The sequence below is a fragment of the Meles meles genome, chromosome 2 (assembly GCF_922984935.1).
Source record: "Meles meles chromosome 2, mMelMel3.1 paternal haplotype, whole genome shotgun sequence".
In the NCBI taxonomy this organism is placed as follows: Eukaryota; Metazoa; Chordata; class Mammalia; order Carnivora; family Mustelidae; genus Meles; species Meles meles.
Window position 1 is genome coordinate 201,887,563 of NC_060067.1, and position 27,898 is coordinate 201,915,460.

General features: G+C 40.4%; 1 protein-coding gene across 1 annotated transcript in view; it reads right to left on the bottom strand.

Moving 5' to 3' along the window:
• Window positions 1-218: 218 nt before the first annotated feature.
• NEIL3 (nei like DNA glycosylase 3) overlaps window positions 219-27,898 on the bottom strand; it is a 46,683-nt gene continuing 19,003 nt past the window's right edge. Inside the window, exons 3-10 of the mRNA XM_045997580.1 lie at window positions 23,532-23,666; window positions 23,042-23,255; window positions 20,566-20,640; window positions 18,806-18,972; window positions 10,405-10,562; window positions 8,528-8,948; window positions 2,258-2,432; window positions 219-657 (exon numbers count right to left, since the gene is read on the bottom strand). Coding sequence (XP_045853536.1) covers window positions 475-657; window positions 2,258-2,432; window positions 8,528-8,948; window positions 10,405-10,562; window positions 18,806-18,972; window positions 20,566-20,640; window positions 23,042-23,255; window positions 23,532-23,666 — 1,528 coding nt within the window. The 3' untranslated portion in view covers window positions 219-474. The remainder of the gene's footprint in view (window positions 658-2,257; window positions 2,433-8,527; window positions 8,949-10,404; window positions 10,563-18,805; window positions 18,973-20,565; window positions 20,641-23,041; window positions 23,256-23,531; window positions 23,667-27,898) is intronic.

Sequence of the window (27,898 nt, forward strand, 5' to 3'; positions counted from 1 at the left end):
TTCCTTAAATTTCATTTAAGAAAACAAGAAGTACTTTAATCATATGCTATGAAGAGCAGCGATAACCCAGAACATTACTCATTACAGATAGGAGACTCAGCTCTTTCACTGGACTAATAATCTTTTCCTTAAAAAAGAAAAAAAAAGTCACTCCTTCCCCAAAGAAGTTACAAGAGACCAACAGCGCACTAAAAATACTTTATTGTCATTAGTTGCGCTATATATACATGATAAATAGAATATGTAGTACTTCTGATGAAACACCCACAGTCTTCATCCAGGTAAAAGAATCATCCATAGAGTGGAAAGATGGTACCCATTAAAAAAAAAAAAAATGAACATCTCTCAAATATTGCAACAACTATAAAACGAGCCACAGATATTCTACAACTTTCCTATTAAATAAAAGGGGACTAAACATTATATATGGTTTGAAGAAATTAAATGCCAGATATTTTACAGAAGGAGAAAATATTAGCACCCTGGAATAATTTTTATGCCCGGTCCATTTTCTGCCCACTGGAAAAAATTGCACTGTTTTGCCTTTCCAAGAGGACACACAAAAAAATTCTTTCCGTTATTAGGTCCAATCTTTAGCACCGTTCTCATGATGGAGCGTTTGCCATGGTTGCAGAATGGGAAGGACAAATCTGCCCACTGCAGGGTGAAAACAGAAGGATTGTAAAGTTTAGGAGCCAGTTAGAAACATGTACAGACTAAGCCTGGGTGCATGTCATGAGTGCACCCCACTTTCCCTGCTACTATTATTCAGACATTGTGAAATTGACACAGGTCATTAGTTCCGGCCCTTAAAAAAAGCTTATAGACTGTAAGAAGCATCTCCTACAGATTTGCTTGAATTATGCAGAAAACTGCCATGACTGAATTTCTCTTTGTCTGAAGGCGTGCTTATAGGAGTTCCTTCCTCTTTATGGAAAATATTTGAAAATGATCAGAATCTTGCCGTCAAGCCATCAAATTTCTGTTATCAGTCTGTTTCAGTTCAAACAATGACGATCAAAGATTTGTTACACGTTTGACACTAAATTCCCTTCATCTCTTAGGAAAAGAAAGAATCCAATACAGAATTATGTGGATGAATTTAGTCAGATTCCCTTGTATTAGTCTTATAAATTTTCGCCTCAAGGGAGCTTGGGGGCCAGCTGTGATATTATTAACTTGTTACCTAATATTTTGTTCATTACATCCACAAAATCTCCTTGAAGAGGATATGTGTCAGCTCAGGAGAGCAGAGTTATATCTTGTGCAGGAATTAAAACCTGGAAAATTCCTTAGTAAGGTACCACACTGAAGACAGAGATTTTCTCTCTCAATGAGCCCAACACCCCAAATTTTTACTCCAGCACTGAAACAGATCAGTATTTTCTTTTTTTCAGTTATGCACCAGATGCAACAACCAGAAAAATACCTATCTTTCAACATTAGAGTCACACTCAGCATATGAGAGGCTCACACCATGAGAAACACAGAAGGTGAGCCTAAGGAAGGAGAAGGACCCCAGATCTTAGTGTCCTCTCCCATCTTCATTTCCAGGGACACACGCAGATCCACAAGCAGGGATGGGGGGAGGAACTGCGCTCCACTTACATTCTTACTGTGCAAGCTTCTGTAATGGGACTTACTAAGGTCACTGTAAACCTAAGGAATGTTAACTATTTTTCCTGTGTACTTCTATCCAGTGTACAAACCCAGGGTTTTATAGCAGAAGATAGGAAGAGCATGTTTGTATCTTGATTATTTGCCACCCGGGTAAATCACTCAAACCCTTCAATCTTTATAAACCAAGGGCAACACATCTACACTTGTGGCTCATATGTGACATACTAGAATCATCGAATGGCTATTATTTGATTATGTTTTCTTTCTTTTTTTTTTTATGAAGCTCTTTGAATTTTAAGTTCTTCAACATTCAGGCTTCCGGCTGAAGTGTCAGAATGGCTATTTGAAATTTAAGGTGAAAAAGTAAATGAAATTTAAAGATGAAACTGGGAAGAAGATTGCTATTCATTACTTTTTTTTTTTTTTTGGAGAAGCTGGAAGGAGGGCAGAGGGAGGAAGAGAATCTTAAGTCCTGACATGGAGCTTGATCTCGCAACTCTGAGATCATGACCTGAGCTGAAACCAAGAGTCAGACACTTAACTGACTGAGCCACCCAGGGGCCCCGCTATTCATTACATTTTAATAACGGAAGTATTCAATTACACTAGAGTGAGCTTAAAAAAATCTTATGCATACTTGGAAAAATCCACACTGCGCTTCTCTCGGTAGAGGACAAGCATAAAACTGCCTGCCCTTGTTTTCGCCATCCTTCCGCACGACTCGGAGAACGCAGCAGCGGTTGTGTTTACTGCAGCGAGGACGATCAGCATGTAATGCCCAAGTACCATCTGCCAGATTAATTCCAAGTTCACTGAAATGACAGGTTACAAAGTTACTACAGTGTTAACGGCGCTAAAGGGACTGTTCCCACCACCTCCCCCCTGCATCAGAATTCTGTTGGTACCAAGACACGGGACCAAAAAGTGGACCATGGTCCATTGGAGGTCATTACACACATTGGGACATCTTTTTAATTCTTGGTTTTCCCAGGTAATCCCAATTTACTTCTAAAGCTACTTGTGCACCCAACGCACGCAAATAGAATTTCTAAAGAACAAAAACAGCTTAAGTGTGCACAAAGTATACTCACCTTACTTATGTTTCATTTGTGATACCCAGTTCCTCCCTCATTCAGGATTACAGTGTGGCCCCTTCGATTTCCTCTAAAATATTCTTAAGTTCGCCGCTCCCCGCCCCCCCCCCCAAGTAACTAGAATGTCAGTCTCCTCTAATTATTTTCTCACCTGTAGCAAACTCTCATCGATGGCTCCGACAAGAGCCAAAGAGGTCACCCTTTCTGTTGTCCACTTAAAAGACAATTTTCTATGCTTTTCTTTGATCAAGGCTACTATAATAGTTGCAATCGTATTTCAGCAAGGCACGGGCTGCCTGGCAGAGCAGAAATGTGCGTTCTGTAAAGCTACTAGGGAAGCTTTGTTTTCCCCCACAATTAGGATCAAGAGTATCTGCAGGTTAGTCCCACATACCGTGGACAAAGGTCAGAAGCCTGACCTCTACCGTGAGCTGGAAAAGCAGAATTTTCTCTTGAAAAAGGAGCTTCATAGTTATTTTAAGCTTTTTTTTTTAACATTTTGCATACTTTTAATAATACCTTTGTAAGAATTAGTCTTTTTAATAAACCAGTTGAAGAGAAGAGCTTACAGTAATTAAAACCAGAAGTCCTTCCCCTTAATATGGCTATTTTAAAACTTTTTAATGATAAAAAAAACTCATCCTCTCTCCTTTGCTTTGGTTAAAATATCATTATTAAATAATTTCTAGGGCAGGATAAAATATGACTCTTAAATAATTTTTTAAAAATACTTAAAAATCATAAATACTTCCCCTTTTTCTTTCTTCCTAAACTACATTCTTCATATGCTTGTTCCTGTAATGATGCTTCAAGGTATCATATTCAATTGAAATGTTCAGAGCATGACGTATTTTCTTTTCTTTCCAGTTTTACAGAGATGTAACTGACATATGAGGTCTTTTATTTGCGGCGAAATTGTTTTAAAATCACTCATAAAGAACACCTGGGTGGCTCAGTCGGTTAACCAACTGACTTTGGCTCTGGTCATGATCCCAGGGTCCCAGGATCAAATCCCACATCTGGTTCCCTGCTCATCGGGGAGCCTGCTTCTCCCTCTCCCTCTGCCTGCTGCTCACCGTGCTTGTGCTCGCTCTCTCTCTGACAAATAAATAAAATCTTCTAAAAAAAAAGAAATCATTTATAAAACAGATGCTTAAATGCGTTGCTTTAAATTAACTCAGGTATTCTCAGGGTAGTTTCTGAAGCTGGTCATGCAGCAGGCGTTGCTAAGGAAATCATTACAGTTAAATATTTTGCCAGCAAATTTCTCATGGCTACCTTCTTCAGGGTGGGGGACACTAGCCAGTATTTTATTTTTTTAAAGATTTTATTTATTTATTTGAGAGAGAGAGAGACAGTGAGAGAGAGCATGAAGGAGGAGAAGATCAGAGGGAGAAGCAGACTCTCCATGGAGCTGGGAGCCCGATGTGGGACTCGATCCCGGGACTCCAGGATCATGACCTGAGCCGAAGGCAGTTGTACAAGCAGCTGAGCCACCCAGGCGTCCCACTAGTCAGTATTTTAGAATCAAGGTAATACCATCCCGAAATAGCAAAGCCTGAAGACAACAGGTCTTTCTTTTTCCACACTCCCTCCATTTTACCAGTGTCCCTTTTAAGAGAGGGGATATTAAAACTTTAACTTCCAGGGAAGCTAGATCTGTAGGTGGCTGTAGAGAAGCCAAGACATGTCAAAACCAAAGGGAATCATAAATGTGCTTTTAAAAAAACTGTTAAGAGAGAATGAAAAAAGGTAAAGAACATTAATAGAAAGGAGTGAAATGATGCTTTCTTACAGAAAACATGCACACAGGCCAACACAGTTTTCTACATTATTTTGAAGGTGGCTACCTTAGGTAACAATGAGTTGAACATTTTCTTTCTTTTTTTTTTTTTTAAAGATTTTATTTATTTATTTGATAGAGAGAAATCACAAGAGAGGCAGGCAGAGAGAGAGGAAGGGAAGCAGGCTCTCCGCTGAGCAGAGAGCCCGATGCGGGACTCGATCCCAGGACCCTGAGATCATGACCTGAGCCGAAGGCAGCGGCTTAACCCACTGAGCCACCCAGGCGCCCGAGTTGAACATTTTCTATCCCATTTGCTTCAACCTAGACATCTCCAGAGCTCCAAATACCCAGGAGAGGTTTCCATTTCTCTTACTAGTAGAGCTTTATGGGGAGGGGCAAGGTGGAAGATAGGATTAAGGTGGGGGGAGAAAGGCCCCAGTGACCCCCTTGGGTTCCTCATTTTCTGGCTTTCATTCCTTCCTCCTTGGTATAAGTTAAAGATAAAAATATCCACATGCTATCTTATCCCTAGTACTTGGAGGGGGAACCGCTGACCAGAAGCCTCAGCATTACCTGGGAGAGCCTTACCCACCTCGCTCGGGATCGCCCACAGAGCTGGAATCCGGATGTTAACAAGATTCCCCGATGATTCTTACGCACATTAACTTGTGAGGCACTGAGTTAATGTAACCAAGATATTGATGCCACCTGTGATCATATCAACTCTAAATATGCATAACTAATCTTAATTTTATGATAGAAAACATTATCCAGGATAATTAAATGTTCTGATTAATTGAGGACATCTTGGTTCTTGTTTGTTTCCATCACTACTTAAAAACTTTCTAAAATGTAGCAGACCATTTTCTTAGGTAAACTTAGCATACAAAATAGTTTAACTAGCTTTGATAACTAGAACCATCACTTTGAATATTCATAGTGGATTATAAGGGGCCTGTTTATATAATAGATCTGGGGTTGACAAATCTTTTCAGATGGTCCGTATTTTCGGCTGTGGGTCGTAACAGTCTCTGTTGCAACTACTTAACTCTGCTGCTGTTTTCATAAAAAGCAGCCATAGAAAATATTTCAGCCAATGGGAATGGAAGGTGTTCCAGTAAAACTTTATTGATCAAAACAGGCGGCGGGCCGGGTTTGGCCCTGTCATGGTAAAGTGGAAGTCATTAGAAGTGAGCAACGCTTGATGCATAATAGGTTCTCAAAAAATACTTGTTAATTAATAAATAAGTAACACTGAACAAATCAGATAAAGACTATTATCGAGAATGAGGGCAGGACCATGCACGAGTCTGTAATTTTAAAGTGGGTAGTTCTCAATGCTCGATTTATCAAGGTCTAACTTATCTTACAGATAGGGTGATTCAGTATAATGAAAACACTGCGGAAAATGTTTTGAACTAATCGGCGTTGCTGAAGGTAGATTTTGGAGCCCAACGGTATTTCATGAAATAAAACAGAGGTTCAGTGACTCATCGTAGGGGATCCCCGGTGGTTCTAAAATCCTTGGGGACTGGAACCTGCAAAGGGGACAGGAAGAGCATCTAAGGGTCCATGCTTCCCGGGTGTGAGAGGTGGAGCTCTGCCGGCGCTGACCGGCAGACAGGAGAAGATGTGAGTGATGATGCCGTCTTTCTTTCTCCTCCAAGTGAGCCTCTGCTCAGCTCAGGAAAAACCTTAACCAAAAACACATGTTCTTTGACTATGTACCCCAGTGTTTCGCTCTGCATTTATAGTAATTGGATCAAAGACTTAAAGCCGTTTCTAGCAGTTATTCTGAAGTGCTTAAAAACTGGTTTGACCACCCAATTTTATAATCCAGTAGCTGGATAAAATTCAAGTATATCCAAAGACCGATATGGAAATATGCCTCATCGACACAGCACGTATCATGTGGTGATGAGCCCAGTCATTAAGAGAACAAAAGGCGAATTAATTACCATATAATTATTAAAGAAAAAAAATAAACTGGCTATAAATTCTCTGAGTGGACCACCTGCTTTAATCGTATTATGTTGCGAGCTTCTGCTCTGCATCTTGTCTGCAAGATGAACACTGTAGCTGCCAGACAAGGAGAAAAATGAAATAAATGACAGTAATTTGCAATTTATTCCTTGTAAAGTAGCTGGGTGCAGAAGGGCTGCTGGGTGAATGTATTTCATCACTTGACATTTATTCTGCTAGTTGATCGTGATTGATTTTAGAGTCTCGGTCCTGGGGTTCTTCTATTCAACGCAGGCTGCCGCGTTTCTAAGTAATGCTGTGTGCTGTGATTAATCAAACGACCCTCTTACTAATGGCTTATGAAGAAATCATTTAAATTTAAGGTTACATTAATGTTTTTTTAAATCCCTAATTCATTAGTTAAATTGTCTGAGATTTTCTACAAAGCACTGAGGAAATAAAAATATGCCAAAATGTTCCATCGGGGTACAAGGAAGGCCACAACACTTTCAAATGCTCGCCTCTCCTTCTTTCCGCTGAAGCTACAGCCCAGGAAAGGCTTCAGCAGTGATTTTCTTAGAGGACAGCCTCCCAACTCAGACCTTCCAGACCCTAGTTCCTTCACGACCTCTGATTGGGGTTCATTAGATATTAATATGGAAGAAAGTGTAAAGGGAGTGTCCTGATCCAGTCAGTTACACTCCTGGCCTCCACAACTTCATTCAAATGTCTGGCATTCCTCAGTATCATGGACAAAAGTTAAAGCAGTTATTACAAGTGATTATGAACAAGATTTTTTTAAGAAACCAGCCAAGGATAAATCATCAAGACTAACTTGACGGTAAATCTCGAGTTGGGAGAGAAGACTCGAGACAAAAGCATCTATTGACCAAATACTGCCTCAGAATTATGAAATCAGCTCCAAGAGTTGATTCCTAGCCCAGAGGCTAGTCTGGGATGGTACCCCAAGCCGGTCCCCTGTCTTTCTGCCTGAGGGAAGAATCGTTCCCTCAGCAAAGACACAGCCCATCTGGGGAGAAGCTAATAATGCAACCCTCCCCCCATAGTCACTTTAAATCCCACACACACCAACTTTTTTGTGCCCGTCTCCACAGGCACTGAAAGACCCCCGGGAAGAAGACTGTCCACCTTCACTTCATTGTAGAAATGCAGGATGGATAGCACCTGCTTCCTGAAGGGAAAACAAAACAAAACAAAACACAGCTGGGGAAAAAATTGTGGAGAAATGTTTCTTTATGAGGGAAGCCTTATACCGGGTTGTGAGAGGAAGGAAGCCCCGATAAAGGGTGTAAGCAAGGTAGTGTGGACAGGCAGTTTTAGGTGCTGCCAAGAATCCTAAGAGAGGGGTGACATTGTTTGTTAACACTGCTGTATCTCTGCTGACGGCAGTCGGGGCTGGGAGGGAGCTGCTCCTAGATGTGAAGTTCATCGTCTCAAAACGTATCTGGTCTCTAGTATTTACTAATCAAAACGACAGCTTCTCAAGTTCAGATACAAAAGTCGCACACATGTTCTTTGGCCCTTATTGGCTGAAACCACCACCACCACCCCACTCGGCTGCTGAGATAAGCCACTTTCTCTAGGAGGAATATTACTGAAAGTAACTCTGACCCCCCCCTTTAGAAGACACTTAGTAACTGTCATGAGTGAGCTTTCCTTTAGAAGAACTATCTTTCTTTGGAAGGAAATATATTAAACAAAAATGTTAACAGTGGTGATTGATATCAGGTGGGATGATGGGGGATTTAAACAGTTTTCTTTATACGCCCAATTTTTCCCAAATATTCTGTACTGAACCGTAGACAATTAAAGTCAGGATAAAATAACTTTTTACAAATAGATGTAGAAGGTTCTGTTTTCATTCTCTTCCTTTCTTAACATTATGAGCTAGGGATAGCAAGGAAAAGTAAATTACCATAATCATCTTTCCAGGTTCGATTTACCTTCCAAAATCAACGCAAATTGCTTTAGCAGGGGATTGAGTTCCCTGCCCTCTTAAAACTTAATGCAAATACCTTCAAGATCAAGGTTAGAAGTATCATACCTGGTAGGAAATCCAGGCTTACCACTTTGGAGGTCTGGTGATGAGGAGTGGGTTGTTTTCAATTTTTTATATGCTGGACTAAATAATTCAGACTGAGGGCAGAGCGTAGGCGATACGTTTGCTTTGTCAGATGGTTGAGGTCCGTGGTTTGCTCTGTCCTCCGAATGGTGCAGTGGGTCATTAAAACAAACTTGCATCAGCGGACGGGTCTGAAATTCTCTATCTAGTGTCTGGTTTTGGCTCGTTTTTCTTTCCAAAGCACTGGATTTATTGCTGAAATCGGCCAAGACAAGGGTTGTAGTTCCAAATGCTGTTTTCCTGTTGATCTTTACTTCCTTACTTGGTTTTCCAAAGCTGTTACAAGGATACCTCACTAAGTCGGTAAAGGCAATAGAATGTTCTTCATTCTTGATTACCGAATCTGGGAGGAGAGAGAGGTAATTCTGCAGTATCCCTATAATACACAGACTACATGAAATACATATAAACATATATATTTGTAATATATTGACTGTCTGAAACATCTTTTTACAGGACTAAAACTTATTCACCTATGATAGTGAATATGTAGAATGAATAACACAAAGTTACTTTGGACAATTAAGGATTAGCCATCTTGCTAGGAAATGAAGTATTACATAAAGAACAAAATTTCAACCACCCATAGAGGCTCCAAGGTGGTTTAACAAAGACTTATATTTGCTTCCTACTAGGTCTACCATTTAAAGGTCATGGAGCTACCAATTCCGTTACTATGCGGCAACATAGTAAAGCAGCGGTAATTAGGAGGCAGGTCTAGGTCTGCCATGAGGCTTTAGATCAGCGGCGAGACACCTGTCTCTGGATTACCAGGAATGCTTCCATGAATGACACAGTAAAGGGAAGGGCTTAGTAAAATTAAGTGAAGATGAATTACAAAGACTTAACATTAATTAAAAATGTTTCAGCAAAGCATCCCCGAATTTTGGAGTCGGGACTGGAATAAACCACAGTCTTTCGTACTCAGAGAAATAACAAGAGAATCGTTAATGAGATGCAAAGCGGCATTTTGGTTGAAATGAATGAGGAGTCCTAAGACTGTGGTTTTCTGAGGGCTCTGCTGAAAGATCCCGGCACAGGAGGCGCTGTCCCTTCCAGCAAAGCCGTGAGCACCCGGCGAGGCCCGCCTTTCTGGCCCAGAGAACAAAACGCCCTGTGACAGCAGGCACAATGTGGGGTCCCCAAGTCAAGAACGAACTTTCTCATCGCTAATTGAAGGAAGAAAGAAGGCTTTGAGAACACAATAGGAGCCACATCAATGAGCGGGTTCTTAATCACGGGCTCTCTCTGAGGTTTAAATTCCTCTGAACACATGAAATTGTGAGCTGTAAAGAGTTATTTTGAAGGATTTCAATGAAATCAGTACAATTGTCTGAGTAAAGATTTTAATAACAAGGGGCAGGAAGGATAAAGAAGAGAAAAAATTCAGCATTTTTCTATTCCACCTGCAATGATATTCTTACAGAAATCCTCCCTTTCAGTTTACCAAGCACTTGGACTGAATAACAAACTCCAAAGTTGCTGAAATCTGCATAAAACAAAGCTTTATTGAATAATTCATTAGAAATAGTAGAGAACAGATGTGATCATCTCCGTTTTTTTGAGATACAAAGGCACATACTCTTTTAGCACAAGCATGTTTCCCCTCCCTGTTTAAAAAAAAGTGCTCAACGGAATATTAGTGTGGTTTACATGGAAAGGCTGGCAATTCCTTTAAATCTTTTGGAAAGAAAGCATTTGACTTAGTTATGCAATATCAAGGTGGAACAAGATATATACCTTTGTATAATTTGCCCTCTTTGAAATGGAAGGAACTCAGAACCAGAATCCAGGCTTACCGGGAGGCCTTGAAGTCAGGCAAGCAGCACAGGTCTTCGAAGACGGGCTATTTATTAGTGTACAGACCACACACGCCCATTGCTCTTCCCATTTCCGGGCCACGTGCTCCCCTCTGCTAGACGGCCACCTGATTGTCGTGTCTCTTATGGGCAACTTGCTGCAAAAGGATTTTTGACGTTAATCACGAACGCTGTTGCTGCTATTCTTACCCATTCTGGGTATTTTAGAAATTCTTATCACCACTAATACCCAAATATGTACTGGCCCTAATTCTCTTGGAATAAAATGTTTCCTCTTGTGCCCTGCTGATTGCTATTAAAGACAGAAATAAAAAATAAATGTTTTTATTTAAATCAGAGTTGTGGGGTTTTTGTTGTTGTTGTTGTTTTTAAACCCACTAAAAATAGTTGACAATAACTGCTAGGAAGCATTTCTTGAATAATGTTTTAAGCAAGTGGTCTTCTTCCCAAAGCCAAACTAAGATAACTTTATACAACCAAATTCAGGAGGTGGGGATGGGTGGGATTGGGCGGGGGGGGGGGGGGGGGGGGAGTCTTGGGCAGAAATAAGAACATGGAAAGTAAAATGTGAAAAAATTTTAGTTACTTCATGTGCAAGTCTCTCCAGAATTTCTCAACAGGTCTACTAAGCACTAGATCAACTACCTGGTCAATAATGAAGAAAAAGGTTCCTGGCCTCGTATTACTTTCCCTTAGGTAAAACTGCTTCCTGTTAGATAGCTAATAGATTCATAAGAAAAGAGTAAAACCAACCCTGATTTTTGGACTCAAACGTACATCATGATTTCCCATGTGGATTTTTTTTTTAAGATTTTATTTATTTATCTGACACCAAGAGTGCACAAGCAGGGAAAGTGGGAGAGGGAGAAGCAGACTCCCCACGGAGCAGGGAGCCCGATGCGGGAATTGATTCCAGGACCCTGGGATCAGGACCTGAGCTGAAGGCAGATGCTTAACCCACTGAGCCACCCAGGTGCCCCCCTCCTGTAATTCTTAATTGGCTATTGTTATGCAAAATACCATTAAAAGCTCTGCTGAAACCCTACTCTTAAATACATAGTTCTTTAGCGTACATCACGTGGGTAAGCAACATGGCAGAGTCCTGGATTCCCTTCAGGATTCCAAACATCCACACTGAGAAAAGCTTTCTGGTAAAGGCTATAGGACCTCCCATCTCAGAGCACGAGTTCTTTGACTTGCGGCAGTACCGTGTCCCCTGGAACATTTTGCTCCTTACATATAATTACAGCAGTTCTTAAATTCAGGCTTGTCTGGTGAAATAACAAATAGCATAAGAAAACCTGAAAATGAGACACATCTCATTATGTTTTCTTTATCTTTACTGACTTTGAATGCTACTCAGTGTTTGTTTCTGTGGAACCACCGACTTCCCATAGAATCTGTGTACTGGGCCTAACTCCTGCCCTCCTACTAACTTACTGTGAAAGGCAGCAAAATGCATTTATTCATAATTAAATGTACACAGTTTAAATACTCTTCAGATTTTTTGTATGCTACAATTTTTCACCACTTTCGTCTTCTATCCTACAGAGTTCACTAATCATAAGCACATGTTCATTGTTACCTGTAAAAGCAGTGGAAGCATTTCCTCCCCTTACTGTTCCACTTCTCAGTGACCTACTGAGAAGTTCTTTCCAATCCCCACTTGGAAGTGCAACAGGAATTTCAAAGTTAACATACATCTGTCCTGGACTGAGTAATGGTCTCCCAAAGATAATGGGTCATACTACTAGGACCCTGCAAACATTACTTATTATAAAGAAAGAGGACCTTTGCAGATGTAATTAAAAATCTTGACATGGGGAGATTATCCTGGATCATCTGGGTGGTCCCTTCATCCAAACCCCAGTGTCCCTGGAAGAGAGACAGAGGGAGGCTTGATACCCAGGCAAGAGAAGGCGATGTGACCCTAAAGGCAGAGACTGGAGTGAGGCAAACCGCACAGGAAGGAGCCCCAGCTACCACCAGAGGCTGCAAAAGGCAACAGATTCTCCTCTAAAGCCTCTGGAGGGAGCACAGCCCTGTCCACACCTCTGGCCCCATGAAATGGATGTTGACCTTCTGGCACCCAGAGCTGCGAGAATAACTTTCTGCTGCTTTAAGCTACTAAGCTTGTGGTTGTCTGTCACGGGCAGCCAAGGAAACTAGTACGAATAAAATTCATGATCACCCCCCCCCCCACACACACACACACAATACCTTGCAACTCTGCTAGTTCGTCTCATCTCAGTAAATGGCATCCCTGTGCAACTCCACTGATCAGGTCAAAAACTTGGGAGTGATCCCTAATGCTTCTTACCCTCACGTCCCATGTTCGGTCCACCAGCGAATCCTGTCCACTCTGCTCCAGAGGCAAATGCACTCTGATGCTACCGAAGCTTCCAGAGCTCGGTGTGTTCTCCTCAATAGACCAGAGTGGGGAGCATGGAGAAAGCAAGCAGTAACCCCAGCCGCGAGTCCTGCGGCGTCCGTCCTGGGGTTCTGGTCAGGCAAGGCCCATGCACCGCCAGCACCATCTTGCATCTGCTCAGTGCAGGGACGAGGTGCCCCAGGGTCTCTACTTTCAGAAGGACCTGAAAAAGTCTGCCGCATTCTTTGCTCAGGGGCATTTATGACCCAGGCTGCAAGGCCATTTGACACATGCACACCCCAGCAAAGGCAAGAAGTACGAGGCCAAAATGTGGAAAAAAGTGATTACACACAAGGCGCCTGGGTGGCTCAGGTGGTTAAGCAACTGCCTTCAGCTCAGGTCATGATCCTGGAGTCCTGGGATCGAGTCCCGCATTGGGCTCCCAGCTCCACAGGGAGTCTGCTTCTTCCTCTGACCTTCTCCCCTCTCATGCTCTCTCAGATAAATAAATAAATAATATTTTTTAAAAAAAGTGATTACACACAGTTGTGGCTTGCAGCTGATAAGAGCATCTGTCTCATGTCTGTGGTGTTTATAATTTCTTGTTTCTTATTCTAAATATTCATAGTAGGACCAAACTTAGCATTCAAACTTTGTTTTTTTTTTTCATAAAGGCCCCCTGAATTGTGTTTTAGCCCTTAACCTTTACTACTTCAACTTCTAAAATGATCCTAAATTCAGCCATTTTTTTTTAACCCCCCACTCTCCCCACCACAAGTTGCCGTTATTTACCACGGGTCCTACTGTTGAGGGCACCCAGATGCCATCTTGTCACTCTGGTCACACTTACAGTCACTTTTCCACATGGCGATCTCACCATCCTCATAAAACACCAGTCAGTGTATCCCACCCCTCTGCTCACAACGATCCAGCGGCTTCCTAGCCCACTCAAAAGTCAATACACCTCTTGCTAACCAGAGCGATCTTTCAGTATCTTCTCTCCCATTCAAAACCTCTGAAGACACCGCATCGCACTCAATACACCCAAAACTTCTTGTCACGGCGGGCCAGACCCTCTGCCTGCATTCATTCTGCTCCACTCAGAGCCACACCTGCCTCCGTCTCCCCATAAACAAGTCAGAGACTTCTGCATGCTTTTCCAGTCACCTTCCCCTCCACCTTCACAAGGCATCAGACCCTTTCGAAAGTCTCCTCAGAGGCTTTATGTATCTCATACATATGATAATCTCATACATTATCCAAGGACACAGAGCTTCTTTCTAAGATCTCCTCCCACTGGAATAGAGAGTCCCGTGCATAGGCCACAAATACAGGTTAAATGAATGAATTTTGCCCTGCTGGAAGACCATCATTTCCAAATTGTTGAAGGCGCTGGCCATCCCTCAGGCGTCACCAGCTTGAACTCCCTGGATGTCACTCTGTCAAACACTCCCCATGGCTCTTCCCAGGGCGCGTTCTCGTCTTTTGATCAGCAAAGTCAAGGTAACCTCAAGGCTCCCCTTGGACCTTCCTGGCTTGTCTTTGCACATACTAGATTCCACTCTCATCTCCCGTGATCCCAAGGCCAGTCACGGGGAGGGGCTCTGTTCTCAAAAGTCAGACGCTTACGAAACAGGTGGAGGAGAACCGTGTCTCCGAGGAGTGTTTGCACTTCTCAGTGGAGACCAGCCACCAGCACAGGAAGCAACTGATTTCTCTTTATCTACACGAAACAGATAGTTTTTTTAAGGACAGCAAAGTAAATGTTAATAGAACAAAAAGAAAGGTACACAAAATCAAAGAAGGTTGGAATAAAGACAATGACCGAGTGGCTGTGCAGCTGCTATTTTAGGGGAATCGACTGCTATTCCAGGTTAATCTGATCCCTCGCTCACGGAGTGCCAATAGTTTCTGGGAGCCCCTCCAGAATGTGTTTCTTCTGCAGAAACCAGAAGGAGTTTACCGTCATGAGGCTTGAGCAGGCAGCAGCTTACATCCTCCTTTATTCTTTCTCCCTGTTCTAGCCATGGAGAGCCCAGGCGAGGTCGCCTTCATGGATTCCAGGACCCAGGACTCAAGTTTTGATAGCTTTTCTATAATTCCACCAATATTCATTTTGGTTACATGACCCACAGATTCCCATTTTTGTTTAAGATAATTTGAGCTGTGTTTCTGTCATTGTCCTCAAAAAAATCCCTTTTAAATTATGTTTTTATACATGACAACGGTGTCATCAAACTCTCTTGCCAGAACAAGCCTACCCTATGCAGGTTAACCCATGACAGATTTTGTTCAATTCATGTCTCCCGAGTGCTCTGGAATTGCTCCATTCCCCTCAAGAATCTCTACGAGCTCAGACCTGCCTTAACAATTGCCTTGCAAACATCAATAACTTTTCATTCACTAGCAAGCAATTCTCAATAACTTTCCAAACTGGATGGCTTTCAGAGGCCTTTTTTTTTTTTTTAGATTTCATTTATTTGACACAGAGAAAGAGAGAGCACAAGCAGAGGGAGCAGAAGGCAGAGAGAGAGGGAGAAGCAGGCTCCCCGCTGAGCAGGGAGCCCCACACAAGGCTCCATCCCAGGACCCTGAGATCATGACCTAAGCCGAAGGCAGACACCCAACCGACTGAGCTACCCAGATGCCCCACTAAATGTACCTTCTTATAGGAACAAAACACCCTCCCCTTCATGTGGCTCTTCAAGTGCACGTTCCTGCTTTTTGCTTTCGATGAAACTCTACTTCCTTCCACACAGATCTCAAAGGTCACCTTCTCCAGAAAGACTTCCTTGTTCTTCCCACATAGATTTAAGTGTTTCCTCCTCTTGTGTTCCACTACCATTAGAGTACCATTAGAACCTGGCCCTCTGCAGAGCTTCCATTCCAAGCCCAGTGGGGTTTTAAACAACTATTTACTCATTCACGCCTCACCTTAGACTTTGAGTATTTTGAGAGGCTGCATTGTATTGTCTTTGGAGTTCCAGTACCTGACGTAAAGCAGACACTTATAAAGAAAAAAGTAATAACAAATGATTTTTTAAACAAATTTGTAAAATAAGGACTAGTATAGAAAAAGAAGCGATACCACAGTTTCCCCTCAAGGAAAAAATATTCACCTGGATAAATTATGCTAGCTCGTATATAAATTAGAGCCAACAACAGATGGTACAGGCATTCAAAGTGTGGTGTGATCAGTAAAGACTACAATTTGGGGAGGACTTCATGAAGGAGTTAAGTAAACTGTACAAATGAAGGAACACGGGGAGTTAGATCAATACTGTGGGGCTTTTCGTATTGCTTCAACTTAATTCGAAATGCCTTTAACTTAAAATGAGAAAATGTAGTCAACATAAAAAAAATTTTCAAAAACTCATGGAGAAAATGAACAGAATGTACTTCATGACAGAAATCTCTAAGAATAAGGCAAATACTACTGGTTTTCAAATGTTTCATTATGTACACATTTTTAGTTGCTTTTCCAAATGATGTCTTAAGCTGAATGCCAATACATAAATCAGAAGTAGCTGAGGAGGGCAGAGGGATTGCAGGGCTCAGAATATTTTCAGCAGAGCAAGTCCTCCCCTAATTCATAGGTGCCCATGTCTCTTGCAAGGAACCCCTGAGCTTTTACAATCTAACTTCAAAAAAACCTTTGGAATGGACAATCATTTATATGGTAAATAACGCATTTCTGTAACAATTTGGAAGAATACTTTTTTTGCTTTTTAAAGATTTATTTGAGGGAGAGAGAGGAGAGAGTGGGAGAGAGCAAAAGTAGGAACAAGTGAGGAAGGGCAAAGGGAGAAGCAGACCCCTCACCGAGCAGGCAGCCCATGGTGGGGCTTGATCCCAGGAGCCTGGGATCATGGCCTGAGCAGAAAGCAGACACTTAACTGACTGAGCCATCCAGGCGTCCCAAGAATACCTTTCTTAAAGCCTCAAAAGTTATCAATTCAAAGAAAACAAATATAGAACATTAAGCATCTGTTTAGTAAACATGTATCCAGTGTCCTCTGTCTGCAAGACACTGTGTTAAACACTTTCGGTCAGAGACATTTACACCTATAACATAAAAAATAAGAAACCACAAATTACACAATAAATATATTTATACCTAAATACATCACAGATCTCTATAATGTACAGTGGGGTGAGGAAGAAGCGGTGAGAGATTCTGAGAAAAGGAGCAGAGAAGAAGAGGAGGAGAGATGAAAAGTAAGTTGCAAAGGGAGGGAGGACAGGAAGAAAGCCACAGACACTCTTGAAGGTGCAGGTGGGGCCCTCCCCGCACACCACCTCCAGCCCATCACTGAGCTTGCCGTGGGCAAGATGGCGCCTCCCGTCCCAGGATCCATAGCGGCAAGATGGCGCCTCCTGCCCAGGTTCCACAGCGGCAAGATGGTGTCTCCCGCCCCAGGTTCCATGAGGGCATCCTATCCTGCCCTATTCCTAACCACACCACTATGCTTTCTTGGCTCACTCTTTTCTTCCTACTCTGGATATTCCCTGAAGCTCAGACCTTGGTTCCTTCCTCTCTACTTTCCCTGTGAACAGATCTCTTGAAGACTTCACTTAACCACCGTGAAGCCATTACCTGCCACCTGGGATGTGGCCCATGATGCATCTCTTCCATCTACTGTTGCTTCACGACACAAAGCTCTTCTGTGCTGCTCTATTCCAACTTTCCCAGACCCATACAGTGAACATTTCTATTAGTCTGAAACTTTTTACATTGTTCTACATACCAAATCTGTCCCAATTCTTGTTGACTTTTAAAATTCTTTAATTGAAGTACCTATTTTCTTTTCTGTTTCCAGTGCCCTGACCTCAGGCCCCGGAACCTCCTCTCATAGTTACACTGCAATAGCTTCTCTACCTGTGAGGTTTGGTCTCACCATTTCCCACTCACTGAAAAGTACTTAATCTACTGATTTATGCAAAAATCAACCATTCCCAGAAAGACCAATGAGTCCTATTATTTGATCCCAGTCTATCTGGAAAACTAGCTTTTGCGATCCAAACACCTGAGAGACTCCCTGGGACTTAGCCAGTGTTCCCATCATCCTCCAACATGCCATGCTAATGAATGGTTAGGGTTTGTGGCCGTGCTGTGTCTTTCCAATTAACTGTTTGTTTTATTTTTTTAGCCAAAATTCTTTTTAAAGTAAACTTCAAAATCACTGTTTCTAGATCTTTCCCACTTTGTGTGTATATATAAACCTCTAACGTTCCTGAACTCTTGTAACACTTAATGGGCTCCGTGTCTGCTCTGGTTATTTGGCCTATAATCACATATTCCTTTAGATTACTCATATTCGTCCTGGTCTTTCCTAAAGGGAAGTCGGGACTTTTATCAGGGTAACTGTGCATTTGTGAAAAGGAAGTAATCGGACCTCTTGGGAACACTATACACTGGCTCCAAACAGATACTAATTCCAAGGGGCTCAAAATATCACTTTGCTCCACCAGTCAGCGCTGGGGCTTATGGAAGTCAGGTGACCAATGCAGTTGTAGCTCAGATCCATCTCAGCAGGCCCCTGAACCTATCCTCTGGTTCTTTGCTTAGTTCTGGAAGGTGTAATTGGAACAGACATAATCAGCAGCATGAAGAATCACCACAGAGGTGTTTAGTAAGCAGTCGACTGTTTCACCCAAAAGACGTGAATTTTGTAAAGACATCTTGCTTGGGTTTTATAATATTACTTCCAAATAAAGCAAGAACTTTTGAAGATAGCTGCATTTCTCCAGTCCCTGACATATCTACACCTCCTGGTGATCACTTTACAAATGGAATTGAAGTGAAACGTTGGATATTAACATATGAGCTGGGGATTTTCTACTGAATCCAGAAGTGATCCATACATCATCTATAGCTTACCCAGGTTTTTTGATGATGTTATTTACTATTTCCTTCCAAGGGTTAAATACCTTTGAATTATGTTCTTATTAATAGCCTTTGAGTTAGTGATTAGGGCAAATAGTATACGTTTCAATAAGATAACTCACCAAATGTCAACATGTTGAGGATTTTCTTTTTGACAGAGAGGGCAGAAATAGGTCATTCTGTTATTCTCTCCTAAGCGACACACAATTATTTTGCAAGAGCACTGAGAGCAGTGAGGACGCTTGTAGACCTTATAGTGTTTAGAGATAACAGATCCCGTTTTATGGCACTAAAAACAAACAAACAACATTATAATATCATCTATAAAACAGTGTTGCTAAGGATCCAAAGATACATTCCAGAAAGTCATTTCTGAAAATAATTTATTGAAAATTTACATGTTTGTACATAAGTCCGTATAATCTTTTCTCTCATCTGAGAAAAGTTATTGACAAGACTCAGCAATATTTGTCAAACAAGATTTGTGTGAAATAATTAAGCCATTATTTTATAACTTATTAGTATTCAAATTGTTCTTTGCATAGCATTATCTTTTTATGTAAATGGGATGTAAAAGTTCTACAATTTAAAATGTCTCTCATGCTTTTAAGTTTTTTTTAATTAAATGTAATTATGTGGTTATAAGAAAAAGACTAGATTAGCTAGAAATCTGATTATTTTTAGAACACTAAAGCTGCTCACTTTCTTTCAACAGACAAAAGCAAAAAAATTTATTGCTACACTGAAAAACTTGAGATCATCCTTTTTGTTGACCTGACAAAGGCTGCTTTTTCATTTTTAATCTCACAAATTCACTAAAAAAGAAAATAAAAATTCAGAAGCCTTCCTACCAAAGAATATGTCCCATTTGGTATACATTCTAATTCAAAAGACATTTTGATATTCTGTCACAGTTTTATTCTACTCGTATATATTTAAAGCTTCTAAAAAGACAATGTTTGGGGTTTATATCAGCACTGTAAAAATCTCAAGGCCCAGAAATATGACTTGCCATATATAAGTTGAAAATTACACAAACAACTTCCATTGATGTAAGCCAAGTATTAAAATACCCAAAACTTAATCTGCCTCAAAAATGAGTAGTGGTCTATAATCACCTTTCCCTGAAAGAGTAAGCAAGCATACAGAATATTAAAATTGCCATAATCCTCAAGGCAGGCTTGTAAAACAAGAGGTTCACTACATGAGGCCAATACATGAAGACTCCTATCGTACTCGCTATCTGAACATAGTAAAATTAAAAATTTTGAATAGAAAATGGACAGTAGCGGAAGAGAAAACAGACATGTTTATACTTTGCTGAAAAGAGAAACTGTTTTCTGAACTGCCCATGCAGAGGTATAAGCATATATACAACTCTCCAAAATTTACAGGTTAGCAAGTACTTACTTCACTTTCAAAACAGTCTTTGTGGTAGATAGAAAAATATTATTATCCCATTTTACAGATGAAGAAACTATACCAAAATTATCTAAATAATCTAAACCACCCAGGTAGCAAGAGGCAAAATCTGACCAAGTTGAGATATATTTATTCCAAAGAACTGAGTCTCTCTCTGTCTGGAGCTCCTACGTTTTACTTTCATATGTCCAAAAATAGAACAAAAGTCTAAGTAAAATGCTAACACGGGTGTTCCCTAACATCGTGTAAAGATAATTTAATATAATTATTGGTAGACAAGTTTGGACTGACCCATGACACCAAATTTCTAGAAGCGAATGATGCCGCCCCACAGGTCCCTCTCCCTTCCTGTACCTCTACACACTGACCACTAGATGGCTACAAACAGCCTTAACAGTTTTGGTGCAATCCAAAGGGAAACAGTTGACATTTTACATAATAGAAACATTTTTACTCTTACCCTGTAGAAAAGAAGGCTGAAGTCACGTATCATTTTCACAAGGTAATGGGTCTGTTCATCTGTCAACTGACAAACCTTAAAACAGAGAAACCATTGAGGACAGTTTCATAATTTGTTACTGTCCAAAAATAATACCAGTTGCGAGCACTAAGAAAACTACATACAGATTTAAAATATATGCATATCTTCTATTTCTCACACATCTATTTAATGTCATTAACAATGGATTCAAATGATAGCACAGATTTTAAAAATACCATTCTTGTTTATAAATTTCTATTTTAAATCTTTTTTTTTTAAGATTTTATTTATTTATTTGACAGAGAGAGATTACAAGTAGGTAGAGAGGAAGCCAGAGAGAATGGGGGAAGCAGGCTACCCGCTAAGTAGAAAGCCCAATGTGGGGCTCAATCCCAGGACCCTAAGATCATGACCAGAGCCAACGGCAGAGGCTTAACCCACTGAGCCACCCCGGTGCCCGTAAATTTCTATTTTAAAAAAAGTAATTCTAAATAAGTATCTCTTCTGCATGAGACATTTCCAAAGTCCCAGCAATGTGTGTTGGCCACTGGATTTGAAAAACAAAAAAACAAAAACAACAACAATAACAACAAAAACTAGAAAGAAGGAAGGGAGGGAAAAGGGATAAATCAGCACAGGAATGAATGACCATCGAGGTCACTATCAAGTTTTAAAGTTATATGACTTTATATACCTCCATTAATGTCAGAGTACTTGTTAACACCCAGAAGAACTCAAAAACAGCACGTATGGAAGAATTTCGTGTGTCACGGTCCGGCATACATCGTGGTGTTACCATTGTAGAATTAATTACCATTTGGCGTGTGCTTTCAATAGTGATGCCAGAAAATATCTTGTCTGATGACTTAACCTTGTTTATGTACGTGAATATATACAAACATCTATATACAACAGAAACTAATTTATCAATGACTATAAAACCTAAAATCGTTGAATCAATCATAATTATTACAAAAATATTATGTATATTTTTCATTTAAAGTTTAAAACATAAACACTTTTGAAACTGAGTTATTTCTTACCATATCTTATATATTATATTTAGTCAAACCTTGAAATGTTAAACTAAACTTTTTTAATAATTGTGCATGTGATTTTAGGGGGCTAATAGCTAACCTTGAGAACTATCATTAATTTTTCAGCTCCCAGACATGTGGGCAAATGATCTCTTACTAGACGAATGGCCTGCTGGATATACAGATAAGTAAATTCTCAGTTTATCATAGATAATGACAATATTCTAAGTAACAGTACTCCAGTTTCTTTTTTTCTAAAACATTTTCCATAGAGGCCTACGTGATTTTAAAAAGCTTGCTTCTCATTAAAATTCTGTTTCATCTCTCCCCTGTTACAGAAATTTAACCAGCTTGTTCCAAGAGTCAAAAAGCAGAACCTAATCTAGAAAAATCATTAACCAGTTTCTTTGAAAACTTATTTCTTATTGATTTGGATTTAAAGAAAACTATCTAGGAAATAATTACAGAAAATCAAAAGGTATCTTTGGACTTGTGTAAAAAAATGATTTTGTTTAAAGAGACCAGTTGTGTGTAGATAAAAGCCATAGAGTTCCTCCCTTAAAACCTAAAATATGCTTAGCCTTCTACCTGGCTTGGGGTTCTAATCTCTCTGACTTTCTTACAAGTTTGCCCTATTAATCACCATTCTCTTTGCTACAATTTTAACCTCTCCCTCTTGACTATTTTTTTGTTTTTATATAAATTAGTGTGTGTCTCTGCAGTTGAAGAACAAGGAAAACACAACAAAACCCGGTCCTTGTCCTGACCAATCCCCCCAATGGTCTGTTTTCCCTTTATTCAGCAGAGCTTTTAGGAGTCCTCCAAATTCTGTTTCCATCTCCCCACTAGTCCCTTATTCCTCAGTCCTTGCTATCCATCCTTATTCTCCCCAAACAGCGTTTGCTAATGTCAAAGTAGCTATAAATAGGAATACAGGGGTGTGTCTAGAGTGTGAATTTAATATGCCAGTTACAAAGACCAAGTTGTGACCTTACTTCATGCCTACACCCGACAGATAATTCCCGAATGCCTTCCCTGTGCCAGACCCCATGTTCTAGATGTTTGGATCCCTCCATGAACCAAACAGACACCTTCCTCATGAAAGACTGTGTTGGAGCAGGAAGAGACAGATTTTAAGTAATAAATCTAACAAGTACAAATGAGGTTATGTTCGAAAGTGATCAATGGTCCGGGGACAATACAAAGCAAATCAAGTTACAGAAGACAGGGATCGGGAAGTGGGCGGAGGGGAAGCACAGAGCAGTTTTAAAGGTCAGCGTTGGCCGCACTGAGACGCAGACAGAAACAAAGACCCCGAAAGTTTCTCTTTGGGGAGAATGTTTTATGGCAACACAGATTTACGTGTTCCACAGCATCTAAAAATACAGAAATCATTTTTAAAAATGCTCATGACCTACTTTAACAGCTGGGTGGAGGCCACTGTCAAAGAGAGCTTCGTTTCTGATGATGTTCCCTACCCCAGGCAACACTTTCTGGTCCATTAACACATCACACAACATCCGTCCTTTCTGCTTCTTAACTTCGCTTTCTGCTCTTGAGAAACTAAATTTAGGGGAACATACATCTAATTCTTCCATCATTCTTACTCTCTGTTGGCTTTCTGTGGAGTTTCTGTAGCAAGGAATAGAAAACACATTAATCATAAGTCGAGTTATAATTTCGCAAAGTGTCATTTAAAAGGAGCTTTGATATAAACACTTTCTGTTAATTGGGGGTGTGAGTTATACCGCCCAACAATGAAGACCCTATAGATTATTTAAAGGCCTGTCCAAAATGAGGTTTTATCAATTACAGATCATTTTTAAAACATCTATCTATCTCCACATTTCAATCCGCAGACTCATCTCTGCAGTTTTTCAGCTGAAGTACATTTCTTTTCTGTTTTACCTGAATTCTATTGATGAGTCAAAGAAACAAATCAGATCTTTGGTGAGCTGTAGTTCAAAAACAGGAGAAACTCCATTTTTATTTTTATGCTCAAGCGGATTAATCATGATGGAGCCTTTCATTCCAAAATGAATCCTGAAACGAAATCAAACCCAGTTCTGAGTGGCAGGAAGTATAATGTGTATCTAATTTTTTTCCTTCATTTCACTTTTTGGATTATAAGCAAACAAATGTTAGTCAAGATAGGCACTTTTAAGGGGGGAAAATGTAGCTAATATTATCTTTTTCTGTTATGGCTTTGTATCCTCATAAAATTAGAAGATGTGACAATTAAGTTTTTCAAACCACAGATAAAATAAATTCCTAGAGAAATAATAAGGCCTGATGATAAGCCCAAGAAAACATACCCTGTCTTCTTTTCTTGTCAGATGCAGTACTTTTATTCATGGAACAGTCTAACATTTCAGCTTTCTCTCAGATTCAAAGGCTTTGGATGAGATGAGGCTAAATTTAAATTGCCTACAGTCGTTGTTTTTTTTTTTTAAATATAAATTCTATAAAGCCACTAACATTCAAATTCTGTATTTCTAGCCACAATGGATGGAAAATGTTTACCTACTCCAAAATGATATCTACAGTTTAAGACACTCTTTCCCTCCCCCTTGCTCTAGGATACACAATGAAACAATTTTTTTTTGCAAAATCTTATGCATCAAAAGAGAAGAGAACAAGTCAAAATGCTATTGTCTTCAGTTCTTTTATTTTTTTTTTACCTTTATATGTATTGGGAAGACAGGATTTATAAATATTTACGGTTAGCTTGAAAGCCACAATGCAGTGATGAAAAATTGATAACCTTTCAGTTTTTATAGGATTGATTAGCATGTCCAGTAAAAACAAAGAAAAAAAAGGAGCGAGAAAGAGAGAGAGAGAGAGGAAGTGATTTTGTGAGACCTCTGATGATGATCAAAAATGATTCTTGAGATGAAATACTGTGTTCCGCCTTTCAAATCCTTCTCCTTCTATCTTTGTTGAGTTAATAAATACGGCTCTTTTGGCAGCAAATGTTACTGCACTGTGCTTCTAATTCCAAAGCACCATGTTATAGTATTGTACAAGGTTAACCAGTCTAACTTTAAAAATGTGGGTTTTAAACTCTGTGTGCCCTACTATCAATCATAAATGCATTTTACATGCCCCATAGTTCTTGACAGGAAAAATGTGTGCCTGTAAGTACTCCATAATTTAGCTTATGGAAGTTCAACCCAGTGAAAGGTGTACAACTGCCATGCCCAGAAGCCATCATATCTAAAATCTTTTCAGCTGCATGGCCCATAAAGTGGATTCTAAATCACTTTCTATAATGAAACTGCATCCACATAAAAAAATCTCAAAGGTTAAGACCCAACCAAGTGAAATGCAGGAGTAGCCCCAATGAGAACTCTGAATCAAATTAAGTATGCTTTTTCTGGACTTATTAAATCTATTCAATTTAGAAGAAGATGTGCATAAAAACCACAATTTTTAGTTTATTCTTATTTATTTTCTTTTTATTAAATAGCAAAATGTTGTGATAACTGAGCCCCAATATACCAACAAATGTTGGGTTTATTGTTAAGTAACTTTTATATTAAACTAAGAAAAATATACCAGTATCGTGGAAATTTTTTGGCATAGTAACATCTGTAGTCTTGTAACAATTGCCATATTGATCTTTTATAGACTGGGACATAGGTTCATATCAATTTTACATTCAAGCGTTTGATTTGTTTTTCAAGATTCCTCATTATAATCAACTTAGTTTAAGAAAATTTTATTAGATCCTTATTCCTAACTCTTTACCTTATCAAATCCCTTCCATCCCCAGCCCAACTGGTCACCTAAGATCATTTACTCTGCATAGCATGACTGCCTGCCAATAATGGGCATTAGGCCCAACTTTGAGTTGGTGTCTTGTCCCTTCCTCAGCTCTTGTGCCTTGGCATAGTTGAATTGGAAATGGACACCTGAGTCAAGCTAGACCTATCAGAATCCAGTACCTGGATTCATCTGCCCTCCCCTGATGAATTTATGGATTTTGGCTGCAGACAAATCAGTTTCTGTTAGTACTAGGAGATCCAACATGGGAACAATCTTTGGGACTGTTACCCAATATGGGCAGCAGAGAAGCCAAGGGAGGCCTGTCTACAAAAGGGAAGAGTTCAGCAGCATTCAATGAGGGACAGAATCAAAAAATGCAGCGTCCTCACAAAAAAGAGCCTTTGCTTCCAATTCTGCCTGAAATCTGATGGCATTACCTTCAGGTAAGATATCCCATATCCTTGTAAGAAATAATTACTGAGCTCATTTGAGTTGGGCTTCTGTCACTTGCAACCAAAGTTCTAATATACAAATTATGTCCAAACTAAACACTGAAGTGATATTAAGAAACTGCTTCTAGTTCGAAATAATTTCCTAAAACAAATCAATAAACGGGACCTGATACTATTTTAAACACTTCCAGGTTATCCCTATGAGAATGACCAGAGCGATCAGAACGTCCTAAAACAAACACATATGGCATAAATAATGGTGCTGTCAAGGTTCATCTCAGGAATGACTAAACATACACTGCTAATAAGGCAACTGTTTATGAAAATTATCAAGTGGCCAAAAGTGACCTAAGAATAATAGTGAGTATAAAACAGTTGAATGTGATTATTGTAAAGTTTATGTTAGAAATTCAAAGAAAAAGAAAAAAGCTATAAAACAATATGGAATGAACCATGTTAAAAAGGACAGGGAGTTCTGCATCTCCTTAGGGTACAGAAGCTCGAAGGACATAGAGCTCTTCTCCCAACGTGAAGAGGAAAGTCATATTATTTACAGAATCGTAAATTCTCTTGAACCCACCAGAGACGTGAGGCTGCGGGCAGCGAGGTGAGCAAAAATTCCAAACGGTAACAACCTCCTCCCCCCTTCATGTGTAGAGGCAGACACCCAAATTATTTTACCTGTGGCAGAGTACAGGCAGAAGAGCCTGTAAAGACAGGTAAGAAGGAAACAGCTCGAATTTTCCACACACTTCTAAATATGGAGTGTGGCTAATATAACCATTTAGAATCCCTGGAGTCCCAGACACAAGGCCGGGCTCCCATGTAAGCCCTTTTCCATGGGTGTGCATCCCTGTGCATGAGAAAGATGTGTCATGGGAGGGGACCGACAGAGCCACCCTCGGTGGCATGGTGCCGGTCTGTAGCCAAAGGAAAGGTACAAACAGAGAGCCCTGTGTCCCTGAAGAATAACAGGAAACCTCGTGCACACACAGTCTTGCACCAGGCAGCAAACAGAAGCAGGCGGCCACGGGGGAGGGCAGGAAAGTCTTTGCCACCAGGCTCAGGCCGAATGGACTGCTGCTGAGGTTATGCAAGCAAAACCATCCGTCTTTAGGGGTGAGGCAGGCCATCAGCTTTGTCCTGCAGTGATATGCGGAGACATCTGTTCCCGCTGAGAGAGAGGAGGGAAATGCTCTTTTACTGGGGCACACACACACATGGAAGGAAGAATTTCACTGCCTTGGGGAGGAAAAGGGTCAGTGGCTCTGAAAAAAGTGCAACCGTCAGGTCCATATGCACAGGGCCCAAGATAAAGGCTAGCCTAGAAGAATCCTTTTCCCCATCATGGATTTCTCACTGAATAACAAGCAACAGCAGTATCCCACTGGGGTGGGAGTGGGGAAGGGGAGGGAAGCGTGCAGAGAAATCCCCTCATGGTACACATACCCAGGGTCTGCTAAAAGCTGAGAGTAGAGGACAGAAACACAGAGAACCAGCCCCAGCCACACTAGGCCACACTTGAGGCACAAAACAGTCGGAGCCGCTGAAGTTTCTGATGTCGCTGGTGTGCTAAAGCTGACTACAACACAACAAAATCCGAACAAAGCTTGACTGCTCAATACCCCACCCTAATGACCTGATAGAAGAGGCATTACTATTTTTGAGGTTAAATATTACTTAATTTGGTCTCTAGTGTTCCTCTAAACACAATTACCTGGAATTTTAAAAAATTATGACACATAAAAAATAGATAAAAATTAAACAACAAAAAAGGAACTCAATGTCAAGAGATAAAGCAGTCAACAGAGCCAGACCCGAAGATGTGCTACATGTGTAACTATGAGGGAGATAACCTAAAATCAACTTAAGTACAATTATAGTTGTCAGTTGAGAATACCATGCCAGGTCAATCTGCTATGATAAGGTCTGTAACCTTCCACAACCACTATAGTGCTGCACATACATTTTATGCTAACATGTTTCCAGAGTTTTATAACCTTGCACACAGGTGTGGATAAATCTACACAATCAGAGCCAAGGCAGACCGTGCAT